Below are 27,318 nucleotides of genomic sequence, written 5' to 3'. Positions count from 1 at the left end.
CCCTGAACAGCTGGGTTTTTCGGTTTGTTTTGTTCTGTCTGGTTCCAGTTAACTACCAGTTCCTTTCAAAGTTGATCATGTCAGTGATACTGTGGGGTGTGAGCTGAATGACTCATTGCAGTGTTGTATATGAGCTGAATGACATCAGTGCTGCATTGATGTATAATTAAAAGATACAAATTGCTCCGCTCATTGTTGCTGTTTTGTTTTTTTCTTTATTTGTGAAGAAAAGTGGTGTTATAGAAAGGGTTTCTAAGTTAATGTGTTTAATTGATAAATTTTCTGTTTTCCAGAGTGGAACAAGTTTTCATGTGTATGACCAGCAGAGCTTCTCAAGGGAAATTCTTCCTTTGTATTTCAAGCACAGCAATATTGCCAGCTTCATACGACAGTTGAACATGTGTATGTATTTTATAATACCCAAATGTCATTATTTCGATAATGATGATATAATGATAAATAGTTTTTTTATATAGTGAAATTCTCAACACCATTTTATTTGCATGTTAATTTCAGCATCTCGGTTCACATCCACCACTTTTACAAGTGAAATTGTTCAGGGGGAAAATGTTGTTAGCTTTGCTCTAAGTCTGTAATTTGGGCTGTATTTTATTCACTTTTTGATTTTATGAGTGCTTTTTGTTTCTGTTTTATGTGTGGTTCCTACATACTTTTTTGTGTCTGTAAACACTTCTTTTTAATGTCTTTCTCTATGGAAAAGATCTGTAAAATTTTTGTTTGTCAAATGTTTTCAGATGGTTTCCGCAAAGTAGCCCACATTGATCAGGGTGGTTTGAAGATAGAAAAGGATGACCTCCAGTTCCAACACCAGTACTTCCAGCGGGGAGAACGGGACTTGCTTCAGTACATCAAACGAAAAGTGAGTCTTTGTTCCTTTTCCAATTGCCTGGTCAAATGGTGGAACAAAATTGTTTTGCAAATTTGTTTCACAGATTAAAGAAGAAAATATGATATTGGTATCAGTCTTGTTGCAGTTAACCGCTTCACTTTTAACTGCAAAAGACATGTATTCGATTACCATGTGGGGAGGGGTTTTATGGTTTTATGTTAACCTGTCTGCTTGAACACATTTTTTTTTGGCCGGGGGTTGGCTCTGGCAGGCAGGGTTAAAGCGGCCTGCCTCTTAAATAATCTGAAATGGTGTCAGTGGATGCTTACAATTAATTTTCATTGTGATATTGCAGGAATTAAGGTAGCTACATTAGCAATTATTAATTATTTGTATTTTGATTGAGAGTTCAGGGAATGTTCTTTGAGCTTCTATTGTTTTAGTTGGTGAGTGTCAGTGCTTTGTGTGTGTTTATAAAAACACCCCAAATGTCGTTTATGATGAACACACGGACAAGTAAATTTAAATGCTGGTCATAAATGTTTTCCATATATGAGACAGCATGACTTATATTTTAACATGCCATAATAAGTATTCTTAAATTTTATAAAGGATAATGATACATCTGCCCAGGTTTCCAATCAGACTGTGAGACCAGATTCCTTGACTGCTGCGAAACCAGATGAGTTTTCCAGAGTCCTCACCGATGTCAATCAAGTCAAGTCAAAACAAGAGTCCATGGATCAGAATCTCGAGTACATCAAGCGGTAATTCAAAGTTTGTGTTATGTATTGAACTTAAAGACTGAATAACAAAAGTTATTATTTTGGGTCTTTTCATATTTGTGATTGGGCTAAGTATGTTCTGTAACAGTGAGTTTTTCGTCTGTATTGATGTGATTATGTTTGTTTTGTAACGTTGCTACATTATTGTACTTATGTGTGTGCTGTAGTCATTAGAATGCCCCCACATGGGTCAATGCTTACTTTTCCGATCCAGAGGTGGGTCAATAAAAGTAGAATTTTTGTTTTACATATTTTATTTAATCATATGTAAGCTTTGTTTATCTTGCACTTTAACATCACCTGTTGTTTACTTACTGTATGATATAATTGATGTACCTGGGTCATTTTGAATATACTTGTGATGTTGACAACTGCATGTTTACTTTAGTCTTTATTAGCCATTACTGAGAAGCAGCATTTTGTCTGATTGGGAAGATTGATTTGTCTTCTTTTTTTAAAAACTCATTTATTATTGATGTGTCTCTTTCCTCTGTTTTTATTGGATTTCTTTTCTCTGAAATAGTTTTGTAAAGATCAGTGCTTCTATCATTGTTTTAGTCTAGGTCACCATTTCTTCCTGAACTAAAGAGAAAGCCTGTCATTCATGAAAGACAATGTCTCATAATATAGCTGTATGTACGTTTTAATGAGACAGTTGTGGATATTTTTTGGGCATTTATTGTATGTTTATGTGGAAAATAATTTGATATGACTTTGCTTTGCCTCTTTGACAGGGAAAACAAGCTCTTGTGGCGGGAGGTTGCCGTGCTGAGGCAAAAGCATCATAAACAGCAGCAAATTGTCAACAAGGTAAGGCTAGATTTACTGTTGCGTTAGATGCCCTTCTTTATTGTGTAAGGTTCATGTTGAAGAATTGTAAGCCTCATGAATTAATAAAGATTCATCCACTTTCCGAGGCCTACTTTTATGTGCTGTTTTGAAAGCTTGGTGTCAGAAGAAATTGTATGAGTTCACCCTATAATGTTGGAAAATGCTTGAAAACAAGCTACCCAAGAACCAAGCAAGTAAAAGTCACAAACCTATACATATTCAGCAAGTACAATTTAAGGAGCTCATTTGTGGAGGAGTTAAGATGTTTGGCCATATAGAAAATGGATAAACGGAACTTATGGCTGATTTGACCAGTCTTCGACTCTTGAAGGGTTTAAACCCCCCCCATGATCTTTGTTTGAAATTTGAAACAATCAGCTTCTGCACACAGCATGATGTTCAGTGATGCACAATCAGGATCAAAGGCTTGAGTTGTATTTTGTGGTTCCTTCAGTTTCTTGTTTTTGGAAGATTCAAGCTCACAGTCCCCCTATCCCCCCCCCCCCCTCCTCCCATTTTTTTTCTTCTTCTTAAATGGGCAATAACAATAAGCTTGCCAAGACCTCTGTCACGAGGCCTTTGTTTATGTTACATTCATCAATGAACTTGCAACCCTTGTCCTTGACACCCGAGGGAGAAAGACTGACTTTGGTCGAATTGCACATTTTTAATCCAGATTTCTAATTATTCGTTTGTTGATTACTAAAATGTATGCTGGTGGGTTGGCAACCCTGACAAGGCAACTTTTAAAATTTTGTTGTTGCTCCATTTCTTAATCTCCTTTGTGTGCTCTAACAGAACAGGACTTCTTTTTATATTGCAGTTGATCCAGTTCCTTGTGTCCCTTGTAAGCTCCAACAGAACGGGACTGACGATCCCACCCATGAGAAGAGTCCCCCTAGCAATTAATGATGTCAGTCAGTTGGCAGCATCCCCTCCACCGCCTGCTGCACTTGGCGCTGCCGACAATAGGGTGGCTGCATTTCAAGAAGCGTCTGCTGATCTTGTAAGTTTTGTTTTGTAATAATGGGTCTCTCTTGTTTGGTCATCATCATCAATGTCTTTCAGCCTTGGGAGGGTTATAACCCACAGACAAGCAATTTTCATCCTTTTCTGTTGTGGTCAAGCTATCCAAACTGACCCTAGTTGTGTCCCATTTTCATCATATCTTTTCTAATACTCTATGCAATGTTTCCATGTGTCCTGTGGCCTATACAAGCCATATGTTTCTCTTGGAGGTGCAGTTATACATGACATTGGGCTACTGATTTATGTCACGGCGTCACTTTTCGCCCGATTCTGTTACTTTTAGTTCGCGTGACTCAGCAGCCCGCCGGAGCTCCCCGGCTCGTGGTCACGGGGTTAATGAGCCCTGAGGCGACTTTGCCGGTGTCGGTCGGGAAGTTCGCATTTTTGACTATGTTTAAAACGATATAACTTCTTCCCCATCCCACACAGCAAACCATTACGCGAATGTATTAAAAGCTCAATGTCTTGAGATTTATTCTGCGTTAGAATGGTTAATTTCTGTGCCTTAGTTTTTGTTCTAGACAAGTGTTTGTAGAGTACCCAATTTGTCCTATTTTAGTTACAAAGTTATGAATAAATGATTGTTATTTTAAAAAAGGCACGACAGATCTCTCCAAATTCTGTGTTAAACTGACTACGAATATCATGTCTTTTACCATGAGAAATCTTAAATCTGCGGTAGTAGTAATAGTCAAGTTATAAGAGAAGAAAGATGCACATCTGCATATTTTAACTAAAGACGATCAGCGTTAGCTCTTATTTTACTATTAAACAAGAGAAAGTTACTCTGCGTTTGTTCATGAATCATGCTGTGTCTGTGGCAGCCTGCATACAACTAAAAAGATATAATATAAGCGATTTAAAAAACCACAAAACCGTGTAAATACACGGGTAGAGATAAACTTCTAGTATGGAATAAAAATAATGACAGCTAAAACATTCATTCTTAGTTTTTGTGTAGGAAATATGCGCTGACACAATTATGAATGTAAAGAAATCAGTCACATTGTCAGTTATTGCAAATGGTCATAGAAACTTTTAAAAAGCTAGAAAAGTCTGGTGCTGATTCAGTGTCCCTGGAAAGCTTGAAATTATTCTTATAACCCAATTACGAGAAGTCATCCCTATTATTCAGTCAACTTACAAAACCTAGACTTAGCGTTTTAAGAAAAGTAAGCAATTTCTGGAGTGTAACAGATACTGTTCGTGTATTAGATCTACGTTGAAGATATATTCTAGCACTAAAATTGATTTGTACTTTTCATTGAGAAACTTCATGATAACTTTTATAAACTTTCGAGAAAATATGCGAATATTCATGATTATATTAAACACATAAAGTTGTATTTGGAGGAATTACTTCGTAGCGAATTGTGTGCCCGATGGATAAAATTGCAAAAGTACAGCCTTCTATTATAAGCGCAGATACCATCTTTTCTGAGTATCTGCACTAATGTTATGTCGTTCATATTCCAAAAGTTCGACAGATTTTGACGATGCGTTTTTTTTATATTGATTTTTGTTCATTCACGCTAGTCCCAAAAAAATTGCAATTTAGCATTGCCGACTCCAGCGCGTCTAACGAAATAACCAGACAAGTTACAACGTCCGTTCTTTTTTGAGTCTCAAGAGCAGAAATGCGTGCTTTGGGTGCACTAAATGAGAATTACCATAAATACAAGGATGCACCTTAAATTGTACGTTGAAAAGTACCAAAAATTAAGTCGGCCCAGACAGAGCGGCGACAGGGAGCTGACCCCCGTGACCCCGACGTGATAAGGCGCCCGGCGGGGAACCCCTCGCGGCAACTAAAATTCCACTGCCGGTGCGCCGTGATGTACAAGACTGATGTGTTAAAAAAAAATTATGGCAATTGGTTGTTTGATTTAGTTTTATTGTTTCTTCACAACAGTCAGTGGGGTCTGCAGAATCTCAGGGTGGTGTTTTACCTCCTGGAGCACAAGCGTTGGACACTGTGACCTTGAAAGATGATCCGTACACAATTGAATCTGTAAGTTGTGTTGATGCTTCAGTCTTTGTATTCCTTTAACACTTTGCTGACACATCTCGCCGATCGGCAAGAGCGCTAAACTTCCACTCCTGTCACAAAACGCGGATCGGCAATGTTCACCTCTCAGTTTCTTTGGATTCCCCCAAAATGCTTTTGATGGGAAGGGTTTTTATTATATGAGCCTTGTGCAAAGTGTTAAGAGTGGGTAGTTGGAGGGTGCCAGAAGTAGGCTTTACTTTTGTTTTTCTCTGTTGGTTTTAACATTCTTGCTTTTTTCCCTGCACTGGACTCTTAAACACTTTGGGTAGTTGTAAATTTTTCTTAGTCGTACGCACCCAGATTAGTTTCCGTACTATTGAACATAATGAAATAGCTGGCTATGGAGTGTAAAACCCCTTGCCAATCACAATTGATGTCAACTGTAATTTTTAACATGGACTTTTGTTGATACATTCACATTCAGTGTCAAATCAGTGCACTACTCTGTTCATATATCCACCAAATTAGATGAAACACTTTTTTGTCTCAAATCATGTTATTCACAATGGTGATTACTATTACTGATACAATACTATGTGAGCATGCCTGGTGAAAGGTACCCAAAAACGCATTTGTTCGAACCGAGATATCAGGCTTCAAAAGTCAAAAATAAAATTTTGGAGAAAAACCAAGTTCCATTAAAAATGGATTTCTTAGCCATTAATATATCGATGTTTAAAAGGATTTGAGTTTCTTTTACATTAGAATACATTTTTAAAGATGTTTTTGAACACAAGGTATATTGCATAGTCCCCAAAAGTGCGTGAGAAAATTGGTTTTCTGAGTAAACGCTGCGGATGGTTTCTCTTGTCCATTCATAATGTCGACCCAATCCCAATGCATACCAAAATTTAAGTCATTCTCTGGCCTCTCTAATGGCGCATAGTGCGCATGAATATCTAGAACATGTAAAGAAAGAGAAGCTTTGCGCGTCCACACCCTTTCGCTTTTTTTTAGAGCAAACTTGTATTGACTTTTTCTGCCCTGCGCAAACCTAGATCTAATTTCTTGAAAATTCTGGCTCAAGGTGATGGTGAATTTGTTTTGAAGACGCAATATAAACACTGAAGCTGTTCTTTTATTTTAGCTGCTTTTCAAAGTTGGTTTGTGATTAGCGAATATGTTCCAGGTCGTTTCAAAGCGTAGATCTATATATTTGAAGTACAAACAAAGGGGAAACTTTAAAGCCGTTCTTCTCAAAACTTTGTTTCTTTACCCTGCCGTACAAAATCACCCATATCTCAAGAACTACTGAAGATATCTAAAAAATTAAAAAAGCATGTTGTTCAGAAATTATCTCTGTACATGAAACTGCAAAAAAAATCTGGATTCTTAAAAATGCATCATTCGGTACCTTTCACCAGGTACACACGCATATAATATGTAAAAAGAACACTGCACAAAACTGAGCAATTCTGGCAGCTGATGAAAAAAAATGTGTCTTTTTTTTTCATTTATCTAGAAATCAAATTCATGCACATACATGGTTGAGTTAGACATGGATGTATATTTCAAAAGGCTTCACAGTAGTAGCCTATAGCCACTGTCTCATAGTTTTGGGCTTCTAATAATATTATTTCCTGCACCTCTGTTAATTCTATTCACTGTTCACTGAGATGTCTGTTGTGGTAGTGGTTGAATGACATGGTTGTGTTTGACTAAACCACTTCAATGTGGGAATCCATATATATTTTAAAACTCAATTTTCCTTCATCCAGCCAAAGATGGATCATATCCTGCTGTCACCTGCTTCGAGCAATGCAGGGCCAATCATTCACGAGCTGACAGACTCACCCAAGGCTATATTAGTACCTGCCTCACTGGTAAGATGGAGTCTTTTTGTTTTAGAAATTATTCAGATTTGATTTGTGATATAATGTGGTATGTTAAAGTCTATGTATATATTTTTAAAATTTGTTTATTATTTCAATTCCTTGCATGGCTATTGATATGCCTATGTTTATTTTTGCTTTAGAAGTTTTCTGTAACTTATAACATGTCTGTTCAGTTGCAATAGAAGTTTTTGTTAAGCTTGATACAGTTATGTATGTCTTTTATTTTATTGTTGAAATTTTCTGGATAGCCAATTTTTATGTGAGTTGTTGTCATTTTTTTTTTCTCTGGTGGCATGGTGACAGGCCAGACAAACTGACCTAGTGAGCCAGGTCAGGCCTGTGGGTGGGAGTTTGGTGACCCCTCCTTTAGACTAATGCACCTCCCTACAGGAGGGATATCTTTCTAACTCTGTGTGTGTTGCTGCTTCAGGTTTCACCTGTTGCAACTACCTCTCAGCAAGATAATATTCAGACAGTCATCTCTTCAAATCAGGTAAATTTAAAACTGCACGTTCCACCATAAGTTGTCCCTTCTAATCAGATAAATCTAGCAGACCTGCACTTCCAACAATGTGCCCTCCCCCCCAAAAATACCCCCAAAAAACAAAAAAAAAACAACTGTGTGGAGCCTTATGTTGTAAAGTTTATTGTACCACAAGTTTCAGATCAGAACATTTCTATGGCTGAGGTGACCTTTCATAGTGCTTTTCTCATGTGTATTAAAACTCCATCTATGATTGTACCCTGTCTGTACATTAGTGCTGTGACCTCTTCTTCCCAAGTTGAAATAATTTTTCCAGTGATTTTACAATTTTACAGTTTCTTTTTATTATTCGCCACGGTTATAAGCAGGCGGTCGACGGGCGCCACCGGTAGGCCCCACACCTTCTTTTCCCTTTGTTGTTTCCATTTAGCTGGCTGACATCTCACCTGCTTTACCGGGAGGAGCGACCTTTGATGACCATTTTCTATGTTTGTTGCCCGAGATCAAATCTAAGTACTCATATAAGTTAGACATAGTAAAATCTCTTGATATGCAATTTTATTTTGACATAGCTCCAGCGGTTGCTATGGAAACAGCTGCCATCTTGAAATAAACAATGACTTTCAAATCCCTAAAGGCTTTCTTATTTACTGACCAAATTAGACCAAATTTGGTGAGAGTATAGGGCCTACCTGAAACAGACCCTTTCAGCGTAACAGCGATTTTTTTAATAACAAAAGAAAAACAAATCTGAGAATTTTTCTCAAGTATAGAAAAACCTTTTCTAAATTTAGGTTGTGTAATCGCTTGCCAATCGAAAAGTTATTTTTTTTTCTCAGATATCTCTCTGTTACATTGATGGCAGCCTTGATATCTATGTTTCCTGAAAGTTTCATGTCAAAAGGATGAAAACTAAGGAAGGAGTAGGGAAAACACTGCAAAAAAATGGCATTTTAACGAAAAACGACAATTATTGTGAAGATACACTATGTTAACCCACCCTCATGTTTTCAAAGGCAATTTACGAGGAGAATAAAGACTTTCTCAGTTGTCTCCGTGCTATTTTTATACAAAGAACTGGTTGATCTTCAAAAATCAGCCAACATCTCAATGTGCATAGCCTGATCCAAAATCGGCGAAATCAAGGGTCGCTTCTCCCCTTAAATGACTGTTAATGTATTGATATGGTTCTCTTTTCTCTGACCAAACCACCAGCATTATTTGTTTTGCTGGAAAAGATGGCATGCATCGACATACATATTGTAAGCAATAAGAAATAAAAATAGTCTTGACTTTAAGAGATCGTGAAAGGGTCTGGTGAACGGAAAAAGACAGTACGGTATTCCTTCAAATATCACAGGGTTATGTTCCAGAATCTCCCATGGTAGGGGAAAGCCTGTAATATTTATTACGCTTTTTACCCCTTTATAAATCATTCCAGCACTCTAATAAACTTCTTCCAAGCTCTTATAAACACTTTCTACATTTATAATATGAAGGCAAACAGTACAAGTTAAATAATTTCATCAAAATTGACATTTAATATGGGTGAAGATACTAACACGCTTATGAAGATTTGTCATGTTTTCTGGGGGTGGGGGTGTGATGTACTGAATCCTGAAATGTTAAGGTGAAATCGTTCCCAGTGTTTATGTTAGGGTCTTTTTTGCATTAGGAATGTGATCAGTCAGTTAATTGGGTCAAATAAATAAGAATGTGGGAACTGTTTCGTTTTTTTGGTCAGACTTAATTTTTACTTGTAAAGTCAGTCTTAGAAATGCCTAAAGGCTTTGAAAAGTATTGATGGGTGAAGAGATGGAAAGATCTTATTTACAGAATAATATGAATATCTTTAATTGAGGTTTTGAGTTGATTCATCTTGTCTTATATTTTTGCAAAGGAAAATTTCAATATTGCTGCTTTTCTCCTCGGATCACTTCATTAGATGTGTTTTCTTATTGAAAACTGTAGATTTAGTGTACATATTTTACACTTTTTTTTTTAGCTCTGAGTGGCGTGCTTTGACTTACATATTGTTATACTGATTGGCATAGAATGACTTGTTCAGTATCCCCAGAAAAAATGATGTTTCTTTGGTTTTGTTTTGTTAAAAAATTTCTTGCAAAATGTCCATATGTCATAGCATAGTTCCTGACAGGGTCTATCTTGCTTTTTCCTGGCTTTGAATGGCTGACATTGTGTTGATGTGCTTTTCTTTACTCAAACAAATTAGCAGCCCCCCCCCCCTCTCTCTCTGTCTCTGTCTCTGTCTCTGTCTCTGTCTCTCCTCCTCTCTCTTTCCCCCCTCCCCCCTCTCCTCTTTCCTTCCGTCTAGTAGGTGGTTGGAGGGTACTACCGGTAAGTCGTACTTCTTTCCTTTCAGTGTCTATCTGTCTGGCTGGCTTTCTTTAGCACAAACTAACAGTTATTGTGTCATTTTGCTTCTCTTTACTAAAACTCATACTCCCGTCTTTCCATCTCTTCACCCATCATACGAAATGGAAACTAGTTTTTCCCCCCAGTCTTGTCTTTCTTCATCATTGGTGGGCACCAACTTTATACTTCTTTCCCTCACTCTGTAGTTTCTATCAGTACTATCAGTCTGTCTTGCCCTTTCCCCCCATTGAATGACCGTTATAGTGTCAGTGTGTTTGAAAAAAAAGAATAAAAATGTTTTTCTCCTCAGTTGAATCCTTCCTCATCACTAGCGGGCACCACCAGCAATATTGTCTTGGGCAGTGACAACCAGATCTACGTGGTGCCAGCATCTGACTCTAAGACAGTGACTGTAACTTCGGCGGGCGACAACAGCAGCAGCAGTAGTGGTAGCATGAACAACTTCCTGTTGTCCCCGGCGATCGAGGCCGCCCCCTCCCTTGAGGATGCTCTCAAGTTTGGTCTGAACGTGCCTTCTGCATCTGCCACAGCCACCGCGTCATCACAGGCTTCACCAACGTCAGCAGTGGGAGCCCAGAAAGTAGGTGGAACAGCGTAATTATTTCATTCTTATCTCACAACAACACTGTTTCAAATAACGCCCTTCGATGTAGCCTGTTATTTCTAGTCTAGGTCGAGGGCCGCCGAGTAAACTATGGTAGGTCATGTTTTTCAAATTTTACTGGAGAGACAAAAAACAGATTTTCTTGATGTGTATTGGGTGATTAAACTTCATTTTCATTAGGGAGCCTTATATCTGTCATCCAAAACACTTCAAGAAAATCCGTTTTTTGTCTCTCCTGTAAAATTTGAAAGATGTGACTTACCATAGTTTACTTGACGGCCCTCCAGGTATGCCATCTCTAAATATAAACTTTATCATATTGACTTTTTCAGCGCAAGAGAAAAATGTCCCAGACTCCCCCCGAGCCCTCAATGTCCCCCACCAAAAGAGTGTCACAACCAGGCGCTGTAGTGGCCGCCTCCCCCCAGCCTCAGAGTTCTGCTGCTCTGGCGCTAGACCAGCTGGCCACGCTGGGCAAAGACGAGCCGGCAAAAGGGGACGCCAGTCTGGCTGTGACGGCTTCAAAGGATGGAGATGAGTTCACTGTCAGGTGCATGTTTTCCCTATATTTCTATTGCTTGCCAGTGATTGGAGTGTGACTCTAGTTTGTTCTACTTAGACTTTTCTTTCCCTCTTGTTTTTTTATCATTTTTTTTGCATTATCTCAGTTAAATTACCATTATTATGCCCATGTGTTTCTGAATTTTCTTTCCTTGAACTAGTTCCTCATTGTACAAAGCTTCAGACTTGTAGCAGGTTCAAGTTTATGTACAATTTGTCTTTCTCTATCTTTTTTTGTCCATCCTTTGTGGACTCTGTTCTGTTACTTTTCTCCCCAGCTGAGTTTTATTTATATATAAGAACAGTTAATATTTCTATATTGCAAAAGATTTCTATCGTTCTTTTTTTTCTGAACTCCCCCCCTTTTTCCCCCCAGCTCTGATCAACTGGACCTGCTGTCCTCAGATTTGGATGGTGTGAAGAATATTTTACAAGATCACTACAAATTGGACCCATCCTTTCTTATGGAGGTATGGGATTTTGTTAAAGGTTTTGTACATTAGAGTGTCAGAAGCTTTGTAAGTTGAATTAATTAGGACTGGTTTTTCCTTGTGTTGAGTGAGTTGAGAGCAATTGTCTTTTGTACTAAATACACTAATCTGTCCCTGTCGTTTTATTTTATGCAAGAAAAATTCTGAAATTATGCAAACTGAGCCCAAAAATGTGAAATTATACGATTCTGTTAATTTTGACAAAGAATGATAAAGGAAAATAATCGGAAATCATACAAAAAATGATCTAATTTTGCCAAGTTATGCGGGGTGCTTAAAACCACAGGGACACACTAATGAAAGTCTTAAGTTATTGTATGAGGATCAGTGTAGTTTTTAGACACTTGTACATAGTAGATATGACTTCGAATCCCACAAGGGGACTTTATCTTCATCTATCTCCTGAGATGCTGAATGCCCCCTTGGCTGAGTTGAAGCAGGTGAACCCCCCCCCCCCACCCCCTGAATTGTGTTGATGGAGGGGTAATACATTTAAAACCACATTGGAAGAGAAATTTAGCTATTTGATCGAATACTGAATTTGGTTGTTTGTTTTTTTTAAGCTGGAGCTGCTGAATGGTAAAATGACAGAAGTATGTTGGGTTTTTTTTGCATTCTTCTTTAAAAAAAATATTTTTACCAATGTGATGGATTTCATAAAATAGTGTTTGTACATCTGGTTTTTAGATGCTTATTTATGATAAAGTCAATATTTATGTTACATGTAAGATAAAACGTTAAGGATTTGGGACTGCATGTTCAAGGATATAAAATACAGTGAACCTCTTGCTTCTAGACATTTTCTATTAAAAGAACCTGGGTTTACTTCAAAGGAGCGTACTGTGAAATTGCATTAGACACTGTTTGGGTTTTGGTCTGATTGTCCTTGTTGATATAAATTCTACCACAAGTCCAAATCAGTATGTTCATGCTATTGTCTCTCAAAGAATATGAAAAAAAGCTTGCAGAGTAGAATGTTCACTTAACGTTGATACTCCAATGAAAAGGAAAAGGTTTTTATTCTAGGATAATTGCTTACTGTGGATTGTTTCATTCAGTACATACAACGCTGCAGATCTCTGACAATTGTTAATTTTTTTGTAAAGTAAAAGAGAAATTTGAAGTCTCTGAAAAGCATTTTATGAAACCTGTTATATTGGTTTTTTGCGTTGGCAGTTTTTGTTCTTTTATATCCTCCTCCCCCCACCCTAAAATATTTTCAATGTCAGTTTGGCTTTGCATAGTTTCCAATTAAGTTTTGTTTCCTTTGTGGAGAAATTTCAGGTTTAATTGAAAAATCATATTGCACAGCTGTCAACCAGTGTTTGAAACAAGATATTTAATAGTTTTTGAGGGTCTGAGTAAGGAAGTACGAAAAGGAAAAACCACCTATTCTTTGTTTTCTAGTTTTGCACCTCAAGGACTTGCAGATGGGGAAGAAAAAAATTAATTATGAACTTTCAAGAACGTATTTGCGAATAATGAGACTGAAACCCAGAAGTCAGTTGGAGAGATCTGTTGTTGCAGTTTTGCTTTGAATACAGTTGCTTGAATTTATTAAATGCAGGAAAGTGTATGTGTGTGAAGTGTTTGGGGGGGGGGGGGGGGGGATTTCTAGGCAAATGCCCAGCATTTTGACCTGTTGTGTACGTAAAGTATGTTTTGAAAAGATGGCAGCTGTAATGTTGGGATGGTATAAATCTGTAATATGTTGGTCTACAATCGGGTATCTTTCTTTCTTATTTGTAATGTCTTAATCAGCCGGAGCTGAAATCTTACGGATTTGAAGAATCGTCTATTTTGTCTGTGTTTTTTTCCTCAGTTATTTGACTCGACAAATCCCTGGCCTGTCATAGCGGAGAAGGTAAGTTTACTGTGACTGTTTTGTTTGTACAAATAAACAGTAAAGTGTTCGAAATAATATTTATTGTCACTCTCAGTAGAAAAAAAGAACAACTTGAGCATATTTTTGCAAAGCAGCGTCAAATGGAATGGTTCGATTTTCTTGTATTAATGACAATACTCGGATCAGTAAGCCCAAACTGTAATATATCAGGGCTGCTCATTATTATGAACTTTGCTGAATGGCAGTGATTAATTTTTGTTTTCAATTTTAAGAATTGCTGGTAGGTGGGCAACCCTGGTATCTACCCATCACTGAAAAGGCCTCATTTGTAAGACTCGCTAGAAATGTTTATTTTTTAAAGACATTTTTTATACACTTTCAGTCATAGAAGTCTGTGGATAATGTCTTGAAAAAAGTGGGTTTTAGAGGGTTCTTTGTGCCTGTAACCTTTACACATGCCATACTGGAGTGTCCTTGGCAGTAAAGGGCAAGCCCTAGGTCTTTTTAGGATAATGAGAAAATTGATTTCTATCCAAACCGAAAGAAAGCTCTGAAGCATGTTTATGACTGTATGAAAGTGATTAAAGTGTTCCACTGAGCTGTTAATTTTTTTCCTATTTGCAGCTGTATTTGATACCGAATAGTGTCCATTAACTCATTCTCTGCTAATCCGTGATGTTTCATCAATATGGTATTACATATCTCTTGCAATACAGACTCTTTTTAAAAATATTTTTTATACATAGACCCATTTTGTGTGTATTGAATTTTTTGCCCCCCCACATCATCTTGTTCTTTATTTTTAAAAAATTTATTTTGATATTTAACACGTCTAATTATAATAATTATTGGTATATTTGATCACTGACCTTTCCCAAATTCACCTTCAGCTTGTCCCTTTTACAATATCTGGTCTGTCTTAATCATGGAAATCAATCTGGTAGGGAAAAAGTTAATGCCACGTTAAGCTGTAGATTCTTTTCCTGATTTGTATGTTCTGTTTATGCTTTGACCATCATTTTAAGAAACATGTGTTGTGAACTTAGTATCTGGAGAGGACTCTACAATCCACGCATTCAGTATTCCTTTGCCATATTTTACGGGCTGGGCACATCATACGTTTTTTCCAGCTAAAAATAGGAAAAAAACAAGGTAAGCTTTATTGACACACTATTTGAGGAGGTACAAACTATCGGTGCAGGGTTGCAAGTTTATACAAAAGTTTACCGCCTGTCTTTCACCCTAGAAGCCTAGAATGTGTTTATAGGAGGGTGGGATAGGTTTATAAGAATGCGAGTATGAATTTTAAAGGTGCAAAATAAGTATTAATATAGTGTTTTCTTTTCACTTATTTTCCCTTATCCTGGCAGGTTTGGAATGTGACTCCCATTATATTTGAAGGAATACTCTATTGATGTTCATTTGTGATGTGATGAACAGATTCTGGGTTTTCTTATTTATTTGTAATTGTCTCTACAGGACTTGGATGCTTTGAAGATGGATTCCGACAAAGATGAAGCGAGCACGTCTGGAGCAGGTCTTGGCAACATCACAGGTGCTGACAGTTTTGTTTTATTGTTGTTATTATTTTGTGATTTTGCTTTTGTAACCCCTGAAACTATTTATATTATCCTGGCAGTTTATTTTAATCATTCTGACAATTTATTGCTTCTGGCCTCTACCTCTGGTGTCTTGTTGTGTTTTGCCACTAATGGGTGTGGTTGGTTGGCGGATGCTCTGCTGTGGTTTATTTTTTCTTTTCTAACAAACATCTATGGTCTATATATCTCTTCTTTTTTTATGTTTGTTACTCTTTTGTAACGCCTTTAATCTTTGACACTTGTTTGACCTAAGTGCCATAAAACGCTTACTAATGGTTCTACTTGTTTATGCTTCTTATGTTTTTTGTTTCTGTTTGTCAGGTTTGCTTTTCCCTGAATTAAGTCTCGTACATACTGTATCATGGATGTTACTCTCAACATATTGTGTGTTAAATTATTCCCTATTTCTAGCCTCAAAATGCGGCTTGCACAACCCATGATTCATGGCTGTGGGCCCAAAATTCTTCATGTCTTCCACGCCATTAGAGTCTTCAGACATACGAACTGTTATTTTAAACTCTGGTCGCTTTTTCCATTGAAGTGTCCGAAAGGACATTCATTGCCTTATGTTTTATTGGGTAAAACACTGAAGTTTCTGACTTTCTGTTTTATTCTGATTACAGTCAGAAATTTTTTTTAAAATGGTTGGTAAAATGGCTTGTTAACAATGAGGAATGTGGTCTGGTAGAGTTAATGGTTGCAGAAACTGTACTCTGTTCATCTCTGCTTTAACTCTAAAAAAAGAGGAAATCCTTCATCTCCAACATGTTCTGTGTATTGAAACATGAGTTCTTGTTGATTTATAATATAAAAGAAATGAAAAGCATGTTACAAAATCACATTACTTATCCGGTACATTCCTTGTTTTGGGTTGGCTGTCTTAACCAATAACTATTGAAAGATGATTGTATAAATTGTGTGTGATCATCTAGTAGTTACTGTATTTTAGCTCTCGTTTGAAAATGTTTTATGAATTTCATTCCTCTGACCTGGATCACCAGGAAACGACCTCTAGTCTTTGTTCAGTTGTTTGTTTTTGTAGTCAGTCAGTTTTTACTGTAACATTTTTTTGATCAAATCTGAAATTATTTCTCTGATTCAGGCACTGAACTTGTTGAGTACAACCCAAGAGATGAACTCTTCCCCGAACTGATGGATGATAACATCATGGCAGACATTGACGATATAGACTGAGAGAGTCTTCTCCTCGATTATGCTCCTCGACGATGTAGACTGAGAAAGTTCTCCACAGTTATGTTCCTTGACGATATAGACAGAGAGAATTCTTTGCCTTTAAAATCCTTGACAATACAAGCCAAGAGAGTTCTCTGGGGATATATTTCTTGATGATGTTGACTGAGAGAGTCTTCGTTTTGACACTTGCAAGATTATGAGCAGATGATAAATGATCCAGGGTAGTTTTAGGATGATATGGTGCACCCAAGTATTGTTATTAGTCAACATTCTATGGTTGAGGACTGTCAATGAAACTGAACTTTGGAACGACCTATTTGAGTTGGTGACTGGACTTTGTGTGAGTGCAGCATGTGTGGCGGTCATCTGTTATCATTCTTAGCAAAGCTGATTCATGCTTAGCAAAATGGCTTTTATGTGTGTGTTCAGGTGGATTTTGGCATGAAGCAGCAGTGAAATACTCGCCTTTGCCAGGTGGGGGCTCGGCAATAACTTAAAATAACTAAAATATCTCATGATTATTGCAGAAACTTAATTTATTTGATAGGCCTTAACTCTTTTTATCAGGGCTACGAGTGTACTCGTAAAGAGGACCAGTTCGGGCTACGAGTAAACTCGGAACAGCTATCTGGTCACGTGAAACAGCTAGTTCTGCTTTTAATTACCAAAATACGCAAATACGGCGAATATTTTACTTTTCTAATGAACAGTGGTTTCTTTGCTTTTGATGGGTGTAGAAGCTTGAAAAATGTCTCGATAACTCACATTCGTGACTGACAAAGCTACCTCTTGAAGTGACGCTGGGTTGTGAGGAGGGAATGAGACTAATTTGATGAAAATGACTCCGAATCAAGTGCCGAAAATTCTGTTGTGGATGATAAAAAACAGGAATTAGACATCTAATAGTGATTCAGATCATGGTGAAGGGCTCAGTACTGGAATTCGTGCAGTACCGATGGGTTGGGCTAGATCTATAAATCCAAGGGGACGTCATGGGCACGGCAATCAGGGTCAAGTTGGAGGATGGAATAAATCTCAAAATCTACATGGTGTAATTGGTGTAATTCCTAACCACATACATTTACAAAAACTGCTTTCAATTTCTAATGTAACTACCAAATCTCCTTAAAAATCTAAGAGTAAATGTAAGAAATACAGCACTTTGAAATATGCACCCTGAATTCGAACTCGCACAGCGCTGCAGCCCCAGGACGGGTACAGAGTCCGTGAGGGTACGGCCGGGATAGAAAGAGTTAAATCTATGCATATGACATGTAATTTTTAAAGAAAAATTTGTACAGATGTGAGATAAAGGATCTAAAAAAGGGCCCTGTTTTCTAGTTTTTGATAGCCTTTGAGAAAGGAATATGGTGCTATTGAGCTTCAATGGTTTGAGTTTCACCCATGTGGGTAATTTAGGTGTGCCTTATTGTTTGTACTGTATGCTCTTTGTGTGGCTGGGTGGGTTGCAGAAGCTTTTGTATGTCAGTGACATAGACTTCCTCACCTAGGTCGCGCACTGTCATGATGGCCACTCTTTGCTTTCATTTAAAGCTTGGCTGTGAACTGTGGGTGTCATGGGTTGTGCCATTATGCCTAATGAAGGGCAAAACACTGGTCAAATGATGGTCACATGCACACATGCACACACACACACACACACACACACACACACACACACACACACACACACACACACACCTTCATTTGGCCCAAATTAATTGAAATTATGGTACGCTCACTTCACAGTGAATCAGAACTTTGTGAAAGTGACAGTCTAGGATACGGTTTATATAAGTCAATGGATGGTGACAACGTTTTACATATTGAAGGGCTTTGTGACAAAATGTGATATGACCAATATTGAAACTTCTGCTTTTTTTGCCCTTTTGTACTCTAGCAGGATCTTTTGTCTTGCATGGTTTCTCTCTGCTTCAATTCATTTGGGTTTTTTAAATTTCATTTGCAGCATACAAAATGTGAATCATATAATCAGCTTTATTTGGGTTGTTTTGTTGTTCACTTTTTGGGAATGTTTTGTCACAAAGCTCTAAATATATTGTTCTTGTAGCGAGTTGGATGTGTGGTCTGAGCTCTGTGGTTCAGACTGTTATTCAGATATGAAAAAACATGGTCTGTTTTGTTTGTTTTTTCAAGAAAAAATCTTTTGTTTTGGTTTTCAAAGCATGAGTTTAATCAAAATTGTTGGAAAAAATGTACCTGTTACTCCTAGCATCTGCTTTTTCTTTCCTAATCCTTACTATTGTCATTTTCCTCTACTTCTTTTGTATGTTTGTCACTCTTGTGACCTGCTATTTCCGGGGTGCCTTGATGGTTGAAGCAGACTTTGTGCTGTTGAAGCTAGAGAGGTGAGCAGAGTAAGTCTGACTCCTTGTAAGGACTTCTCTGTTGACACCCACCCCTTGGCGCTCATATGACCTTATGCAGTTGCGAGCGCCGTAAAACCCTCTACTATATATATATATAAACACTTTTTGTTGTCTCAAATTATGTTATTCATAACCGGAATTACAATTGTTGATGCTATGTTGTGTAACAAGAGCACTACAGGATATTTTGAGCAATTCTGATTGGCATTAAGAAAGAAATTCTGTTTTTTCCCCCACTTTTGAAAATCAATGTTCATCATACACACATTTACAGTTAAAGTTTTATGTTATCAGGCTATGAGTGTGTCAGTTTGAATATGAGACTGTAGGAAAAATTCAGGCTTGTTCGTTAGAAGTTGTTGCCATGCTTTGAGTGTTGAAAGGCACTCAGAAGACGACAGTCTCATGTGTGCCTTAGTCAAGTAGGAATGTGGGGAGGTGTTTTCTCTATGGTAGTGCATCTGTAAAACTAAAATATAGCTTACCCATTTTGAACTGTTTGACCGAGTATGCAATGTTTATGGTTGGATGTGAGAGTCACAGTGGAGCTGTTGAACATTTTTCATATGATCTGGAAATGACATGATGTGATTGTGGTTATGTGGGAAGAATTGTGGAGTTATACTTTACTCTTACAAGTCTTTTCACTTCGACTGAGATGTAGACATTTTCTGCCCAGGGTATGGCAGAATATGGTATATCTTCTGCCCAGGGCGTGGTAGAATATGGCATATCTCCAAATGTTTTGCTGCTGCCAGTTGGTTTGGTTTGCAGTTTAAAGATTGTGTTCTGGTAGTCTGTTTTTCTGTAATGTAAGTAGCTTTTTCAAGTTTAATTTCCTATTTGCTTTAAGTAAGTACGTAATAAGGGTATCTGGCATTCATTTTTTGAACAATAAAAAAGGTCATTGCTATTGATTTGTTATTGATGTACTGAGCCCTTTTTGTAGCGTGAGAACCACAAAGAACACGTTGCCATTTCTTTGTGTTATTTATGTTTGTGTTTTCAACTTGGGTTTTGTATTCATCTTCTTTGCATGGTTATGCTTTGTGTAAAGACATTTTTTCCTTTTGTCTTTCGTTCTTGCATTTTGTGTTGACCTTTTTTTTACAGTCCTTCTTTTTTGTGTTTTCTGTTAACATTTTTCTACTTTTCTTCATCCATGTGGATTAAACCCCCCCTGATATTGGGAGCTGTATCTTTGTCTTTTTAAAAAAAGTTGGGTCTATTATTAAAGTGATGACATTGTTGAGGGTTTTTTTCCATCATAGCATTTGGCTAGCAAAATTTAAAAGAATGCTAATTTTGTCCCTACAAAAGATTAGTGATCATTCAGTCATTTCTGAAATACTCTAAGAGCATCATGTCTTTCCATGACCTTTTTTTAAATTCGACATGGCATTAGGCCGCCTAAAAGCAGAAATGTAAAACTGAATGAACACATGGTACCTGAAGAAGAGTCACAGAAAATGGTGTATAGAAAAGTGGGAAGAGATGAATAGTATCAGGAGGCTAGCCCAGGATAGGGAAAGGTGGAAAGTTTTTGTTTGTGGCCTTGATGATGCAGGGTAATGACAATGATGATGTAAAACAGGGTAAAACTAATTATGTGGCATCACGATCAAATCAGTCGCTTGTCCAAATAATGAAATCGCAGTAACAGACATTTTTCCGCCAATTGGGCTATTTTGATCAAATTTTTTTTGTTTTTGGTCTCAACACATCACATTGTATGTCCATTTAGAAAAATACTCGTGTGTGGATTTTACGGAAAAATATTGACCAGAGGCACAAAAAATATAAATTTGCAGTGTCGAAGGACACTACAGCTTTGGAAGTCATTAAATTTTGCCTGCCAGTTTATCGCTCATTTTACTTCTGACACCAGATGACCCCACTTCCTTCAATCGCAAATGTCTCGACTTCTGTTCGAAATAGATGAGAATTTTTACTTAAAAAGCAAAGCAAATGAACAGATTTTTAAACCAATAACTCTAAATTGATGAAAGCCTGATTCCACTGAGTCATGACACAATTTATCTCTTCTCTTAGATAGGGAAGATTTGTTTTGATGTATTAGTCTTTTTATTGGTGTGACATTTGTTTTAATTCATCCCTATCTCATGCTTGTACTTGTATATAAACTTATTTAATGTAAGTGTGAATGTTTTCAAGAGATTAATATTTCACCACTGAAGAATATGTTTTATTCCATTCCTCCATTTGACGTCTTAAGTTGTAATTTATCACGGTTTGTAATGACATGAAAGTGTTTGTATTTTATTTCATCTTATCTGTTCTGCTCGGGGTGGATTATCATATTGCTTTTGGTGGAATAGTCTGGAAGTATTCATCTTCATATTCGTCAATAGAAATAGATGAGTCATATATGCCTGTAGTCAACATATAATTGCTCTTCTGTAAATTTGATGTTCTAGGTATCATTATTGATTATTTGTTTGACAACTTGGTTGTTTTTGAGACTGACATGTGTCTGTTTTATATCAGTTAGGCTCTTTGCAGAAGACAGGAGTTGAGATCCCAAGTGGAGAGGGTTTTTTTCCCCACAGGTATTTTCATATACATCTGCTGAGATGTATGTATCCTTTTAAGCCCATGTTGGCCCTGATAGGCAGTTTCAGTGTAGACATGTAACATTATGTCAATTAATGTGTAAAAAACAACGCTGTTACAGTTTTGTAGGCTACCTTTGGCAATGACAGGGAAGCCGTGTGTAATTGTGTTATGGTTCTTAGGAAAGACGGGAAGTCCAGAGAGTGAGTTTTCACATTTCTTCTTAAGCTGTTGTGGGGAGAGGATTATGCTTCACTATTGCCTTGGAGTCTATTTTGAAGTTCCCCCCGACATCCCGATTCTGTCTTTGTTCAGGACCAGGTTCTAGCCGATATGTTGGGGACCAGGGCTCAGGGAGTTAATAATCCAGCAGGCAAGTCTGAAGAGTTAAATGGGGCAGATGAGTCATTTTGTTACAAAGCCCTTCAGTTAGTCAGCATTATTCCATTAGTGCCTATGCTGATTTTTGAAGTTTTATGGGGGGGAAAAAAGAGATACAGATGCCCAAATCAAAGCCATGACGGAGGTGCTCGTTATTTTTCAATGAAACAGCAAGGAAGGAAATAGCCAGAATAAATCAAACTTTACTATAAGATGTCCTCGATCGATGTCTTCATTCAAATTCAAATAATGACTTTATCTTGGAACCGCAGAAATAATTTGGGCTATTGTGGAATGATGTTGACAAAATGTTGTTTGAGTTTTGAGTAGTGTCCACCTACCATTTGTGTGATGTTGGTATTGTGGCGAAGACTCATTCCTAAACTCATTCATGCCTGTATATGTACGGTTATGTACTAGTTATTCCTGCTTTGTTCGCTGATTGAATGCAGCTTGAAAAAAGACTGTTAAATTTATAAGTGAAAGCTCTTCTCCAAGTGAGTGTTAAAGGCATACGAAAAGAATAAGCTTGAACGTGTTCCTTCAAATTATGAAATGTGTCCGGGAGATGGTTGCTGATTGGTTGTTTTTCTAATGAATGTTTGAACTTTGTCACGGGTTGGTGCATAATCAAAACTTTGCTTTCATGTTTTCTTACTATACTGAATACCTCAAAGTTTAACGAATTTCTTGTCTAATCTTGTAAAGGATTTCCCTACTTTTTTACTTCTTGTCTGTTCTTGCTCATGGGGAAATATTGCTGTTACATGTGTCAGCTTCTGGACTGTACGTAAGCTTAGACTCAAACAGCAATGTGGACGACAATAACACGCTTCATGTGAAGGCTCCGCCATAGGATATAAGGGCTCTAAGTTAAAGTCTGGCTCAGGGCTTTGGCAAGATATTATGTTTCTTCTAAAGAGCAGCAGTTCTTCCTGTGAAATGACCAAAGGTGTTAGAAAAACTCTTTTAAATCTTCTTTCCAGCCTGTGCTTTAGATGTATTTATGTCATGAGGGCAAAGTTTGTTTGTTAGTGACATGTCGTATCAAAATCTGAGTGAATGAACAACAATTTGATTTTGCTTGTGGATGGAGCGTGTTAATTATTTAAATGATGTTAATACAAAACTGTTTTGTATAGCTCAGTTGCATGAGCACAACTTGTATTTATACACATATATATATATCTTGAATACTGTGGATTGTAAAGTGCTACCTACGCTTTCTACCACAAGCATATTGTGATCAGTCTTAGCAAATCATATTGCTGCAATTATTACTAGATCCTATGCACATGTTCAATCCAATAGAGGACAGCATTAAGATTATCACATATAAAGTTCTTTCTTGTGTGCAATGCTTCATACTGTCAGATTCTTCGATGTTGCCATCTTGACCCTTTCATCATGTACACCTGAGCCTATTACTAGACCATTGCACCTAAGCTTCTTTGGTCGACTGCTGGATATGCAGCATTTCCTTGCCATTTCATGGACTTGGTACACTGCAGGGTTGCTTTTTAGCTGAAAATTGGAAAAGCAGGGAAGCTTTTTGACACACTATGGGCCTAGAAAATTATTAACAGATGTTACAAATGTAACATATGCCAAGCTAGAAAGTGTTATAAATAAGAGGGAAGGAGAGCTTTAAGAGTCAGAGGAGGGTATATGAAGGCCTAAAATATAATAGACATATTGTTTCTTCTTTGCAGATTTTTCCCTAATTGTGGGGAAGTTCTGTTGTGTAGTGTGTGCTATATTTGAGGGAGCACTGTGCAGCCTGCAAGCTAATGTGCTTGTGTGGGTACTGACACGGGTAAAGAGAGTCGCTCTTAGATGTACACCCAGGTCCATAGAGTTCATTGTTCTGTGGGGTTTTTTGCTTCAAAGGTCGAAACTAAAATTTAGAAGAAAAAAAATAGCTCCAAACTGTTCTGTTAGGGGACACCCAAGGTCACAAAAGGGAACAAGATGGATAGACAAAATGCAAACTTTATGAAAATGATTTCTGCACTGAACAATTTTGTATTTTTGGCTGTGCCTTCGAAAGCCTGCCCTCAGTACTCTTTTGTGAGCATGTCAGAAAATAAACTCCTCTTATCCAAATCTTGTTATTTCATATATTAATAGTAAATAAGGCCCAAAAGATCTGGAAAAAAACAAAATATTAAAATTCGTCAGTCATCGAACAAAGCATTCTATCTCACTATTGCTTCAGCGTAAATGTTCATACAGAAGTGTGCAGGCTGTGTGCTATGTTGTAGCTGGGCTTCTTTTGTCACTGCAAACTGAAGGGAAGTATGCATTTGTACTGTACTGTTAGTACATCTGTTTAGGTGCGAGATATCTATGTGTACTAAATCATTGCTGTCGTCTTTAGAAGATTGGGCAACTGCAATGCATTTTGCTTACTCTTTTCAGCTGGCTCAGTTACTCAGTTTTCTCATGGCCGTGATGGACATGCTTTGCTTGGGTTTCTTTGACTTTGCATAAACAAAAATTGCCACAGTGTTTACAGTTGCTACTCAATCAGTTTTGTTTTAGTAGAGGTTTTACGGCGTTCTCGACTGCATAAGGTCATATGAGCGCCAAGGGGTGGATGTCAACAGAGAAGTCCTTAAAGGGAATCTGACTTACTCTGCTCACCTCTCTAGCTTCAATAGCACAAAGTTTGCTTCAACTATCAAGGCCAAGGCACCCCAGAAATAGCGGGTCACAAGAGTGTGACAAACATACCAAAGAAGTTGAGGAAAAATGATGATAGTAAGGATTAGGAAAGAAAAAGCAGCAGTTTCCTGTTGCAGGTCAGGCACAGTTATGAGCATGACATTGATAAATCAGCCAATTTACAATTACAATTCTACTGTGCATAAGATTAAGAACTCGAGGTGATGATGTCCCCCCTTTGGGAATGGCCTAAAGACACTTCAGTCAGCAGCCTACTCAATCAAGTTGACCATCAAGAGGACAATCTCAGGCTCAGTCTCTGGGCCCCTAATGCTGCTGCTACACTCACATTGACACTTGGTTGCTGTCACATGAAGAATGAAAAACTGCATTTGTTTCTGCCCGATTGGGTGGGTAAAAAAGCATTTATTGACAGCACCAGAGCACAGATATAAGTATAAGTGGTGATCTATGAATGCCACTGATTGTTTCAGATTTTGTGTTTGACGAAGGGGGAAAATTGTTTTGGGTCTCTCATTTTTCTTGTGACAGGAACAACATATTGATAATTTGTTTTTTTCTTTACAGCAAACCCCCCCCCCCCCCAATCATTGCACATTTCAAGTTCTCAGTGACACAGCTGAAATTGAAATGAAAACAGTGACATCTAAACTAACAATAGCATCCTGTGTTTCCTTCTATTTGAGTTCAGTCCTTATCATATGTTTTGATGTCTCACAAAGACTGCCTTTTTTCCCATGAAAGTGTCAGTAGATTTTGAATTAATGTTTTGTTTGTTTACACTGATTGAACCACCAACATTCTTGATTTTTATTTTTGTTTTTGTTTTTGTGTTGTACATTTTGGCTCTTGCCAGAAAAATGAGTTACCGGATTGAATTTTATTTAACTTAAAATAAATTGTGTTCAGAAGACTAAAAAAATAGAATAGAACTACAGTTTGGGATAGTGAAAGTAAAAGCTTAATAATGTATTTAGTTTTTGTTGTTATTGTCCGTATTTAGTAATGATGTATGTTGCTGTTGCTGCTTTAGATGTTTGCGAGGTTCTATGTTTTGATGTTATTCTGGGAAACATCCTGTTTATAAATTCATGAAAATTCATCTCAGTTCCATTCTCTTCCCGCTACTGACTATTGAATGTAAAAAAATATTTTCCCTGTCGTTTTATGGCTTGCTGATGTCCTGTTTCCAAAAAAATGAAACGAATATACTGTTGACCTTTTTTTTGTAGGGCATTATTTTCTGAAAAATCCCCCAACTATCTGAAAGTTGTGAAAGCATGTTTGTCGTGGTCTTAATTGTACATACAATAGTTTGTTTCCTAAATGAAAATAGAAAGTATGTGCTAAATGTAAGAGTAAGAGTACATTGTGGTTGTTGACTTTTGCCGTCAGCCCCCCCCCCCCCCCCCCCCCCAATCTCCCCTCTATTATTATGTTATTGCTTGCTCGCGCAGTGATAATCGTGTCAGATATCTACAGCCTCCAGTGATTTCATAACATTGAATGCAATCTGAATAGAAAGTAAAAATGTTGGCAATTGAATATTTTTTTTTGGTATGTACCTTACTTTGAGTGTGTTTGTGTTATTGTTTGTGGTTGGAGGGTGCTATTGGTACATCTTACTTCTTTACTTTCCCTTTGTTGTCTATCTCGTCTTTTTCCTGCACTGAGTGACTTAAGGCATTAAATGTGCTTTTCTTTTTACTAAAACCGTTTTTGACATAAGTTCTGGTACAAGTACTTCAAGTACAGTTGAAATTGTCGAAAGCAGCCACCCATTGCCGAGGAGAAAAATGATTGTCTCAGACGATGGGTGGTTGGCGGGTGCTCTGGTGTGGTTTGCCCCTTCTTTCCAAAATAACATCTATTGATTGTGTTGCAAGTGCTGTAAAACACTTACTAAAATTAAAACATCTATTGTCCTTATCTCTCCTCCCTTTCTTTGTTTGTTATATTCTCTTGTAACACTTACTTCTAATCTTCAGCACTTCCTTATTAAGGCAACTACATAGACATGAAAGGACACTGCCCAAGGCAGTGAAGTTTTAAAAATCCCCCCAATGAAAACCATTGCGTCCCACATAGATAAAGCTGTCTTTGAAGACGCATCAGTGAGGAGCGGCACTGACGGTTCTCGCAGAATCTAAGCTTTATTCTTTCCAAGGCCGTCTAAAGCTGTCTGTGGTCTGTCTACAAAGAGGCTTTAAATAGAGCTAGAGGTCTCAGCTGTGACATCAGGAGTGTCAGAGTGACGCCATAGCTGAGAGGATTAGAAAGCCAGTCGGTACACTATTACTTGCAAGGAACGCACAAGTAAAAACACTATAGTGGGAATAGTAATACAATAGTACAGTGTAGAACTATACAGAAATAACAATAGCACAAAATTGTGCAAACAATTGTGAAAAAGAGAGTAATTGCAGCTTTCACAAGTTGGTTGTTAGTTAGTGAGAGTAAACATATTATAGCTTCTTTACTTTCGTCTGCGCGCGCGAAAAAAAAATTCCATCTCATTTATTCATTTAACAATACAGAAATAATTTTGCATGGCACTCTTGTGAGCCAGCAACCAAACTTTTTTTTTGCTTTTAAAATCTTGACCCAGCAATAATCATTGAAAAAATATTCTTTATTTGGGCCCTGTCTTGCACACTGCCCTTTTGGTGCATATACAGGGCCATTATGTTGGTGTTCAATAACCTAGCATAAAAACAATTGCTCTGC

At 37.5% G+C, this 27,318-nt stretch overlaps 1 protein-coding gene across 1 annotated transcript; it reads left to right on the top strand.

Moving 5' to 3' along the window:
* Positions 1-293: 293 nt before the first annotated feature.
* LOC101851429 (heat shock factor protein) lies at positions 294-17,841 on the top strand (the record flags this gene model as incomplete). The annotated part of the gene is given in 14 exon segments (XM_005104126.3): positions 294-402; positions 756-880; positions 1,484-1,617; positions 2,370-2,445; positions 3,290-3,472; positions 5,408-5,506; positions 7,264-7,368; positions 7,811-7,873; positions 10,551-10,841; positions 11,198-11,415; positions 11,803-11,896; positions 13,740-13,781; positions 15,243-15,318; positions 16,467-17,841. Coding segments are annotated over 14 exon segments (1,707 nt in total), but the record flags the coding sequence as incomplete, so codon positions are not given.
* Between the last annotated feature and the right edge of the window lie 9,477 nt (positions 17,842-27,318).

This window comes from Aplysia californica, unplaced genomic scaffold (genome assembly GCF_000002075.1).
Source record: "Aplysia californica isolate F4 #8 unplaced genomic scaffold, AplCal3.0 scaffold00405, whole genome shotgun sequence".
Taxonomy (NCBI): domain Eukaryota; kingdom Metazoa; phylum Mollusca; class Gastropoda; order Aplysiida; family Aplysiidae; genus Aplysia; species Aplysia californica.
Note: the sequence above shows the minus strand (reverse complement) of the source record. Positions and strands in the feature narration are given on the sequence as shown.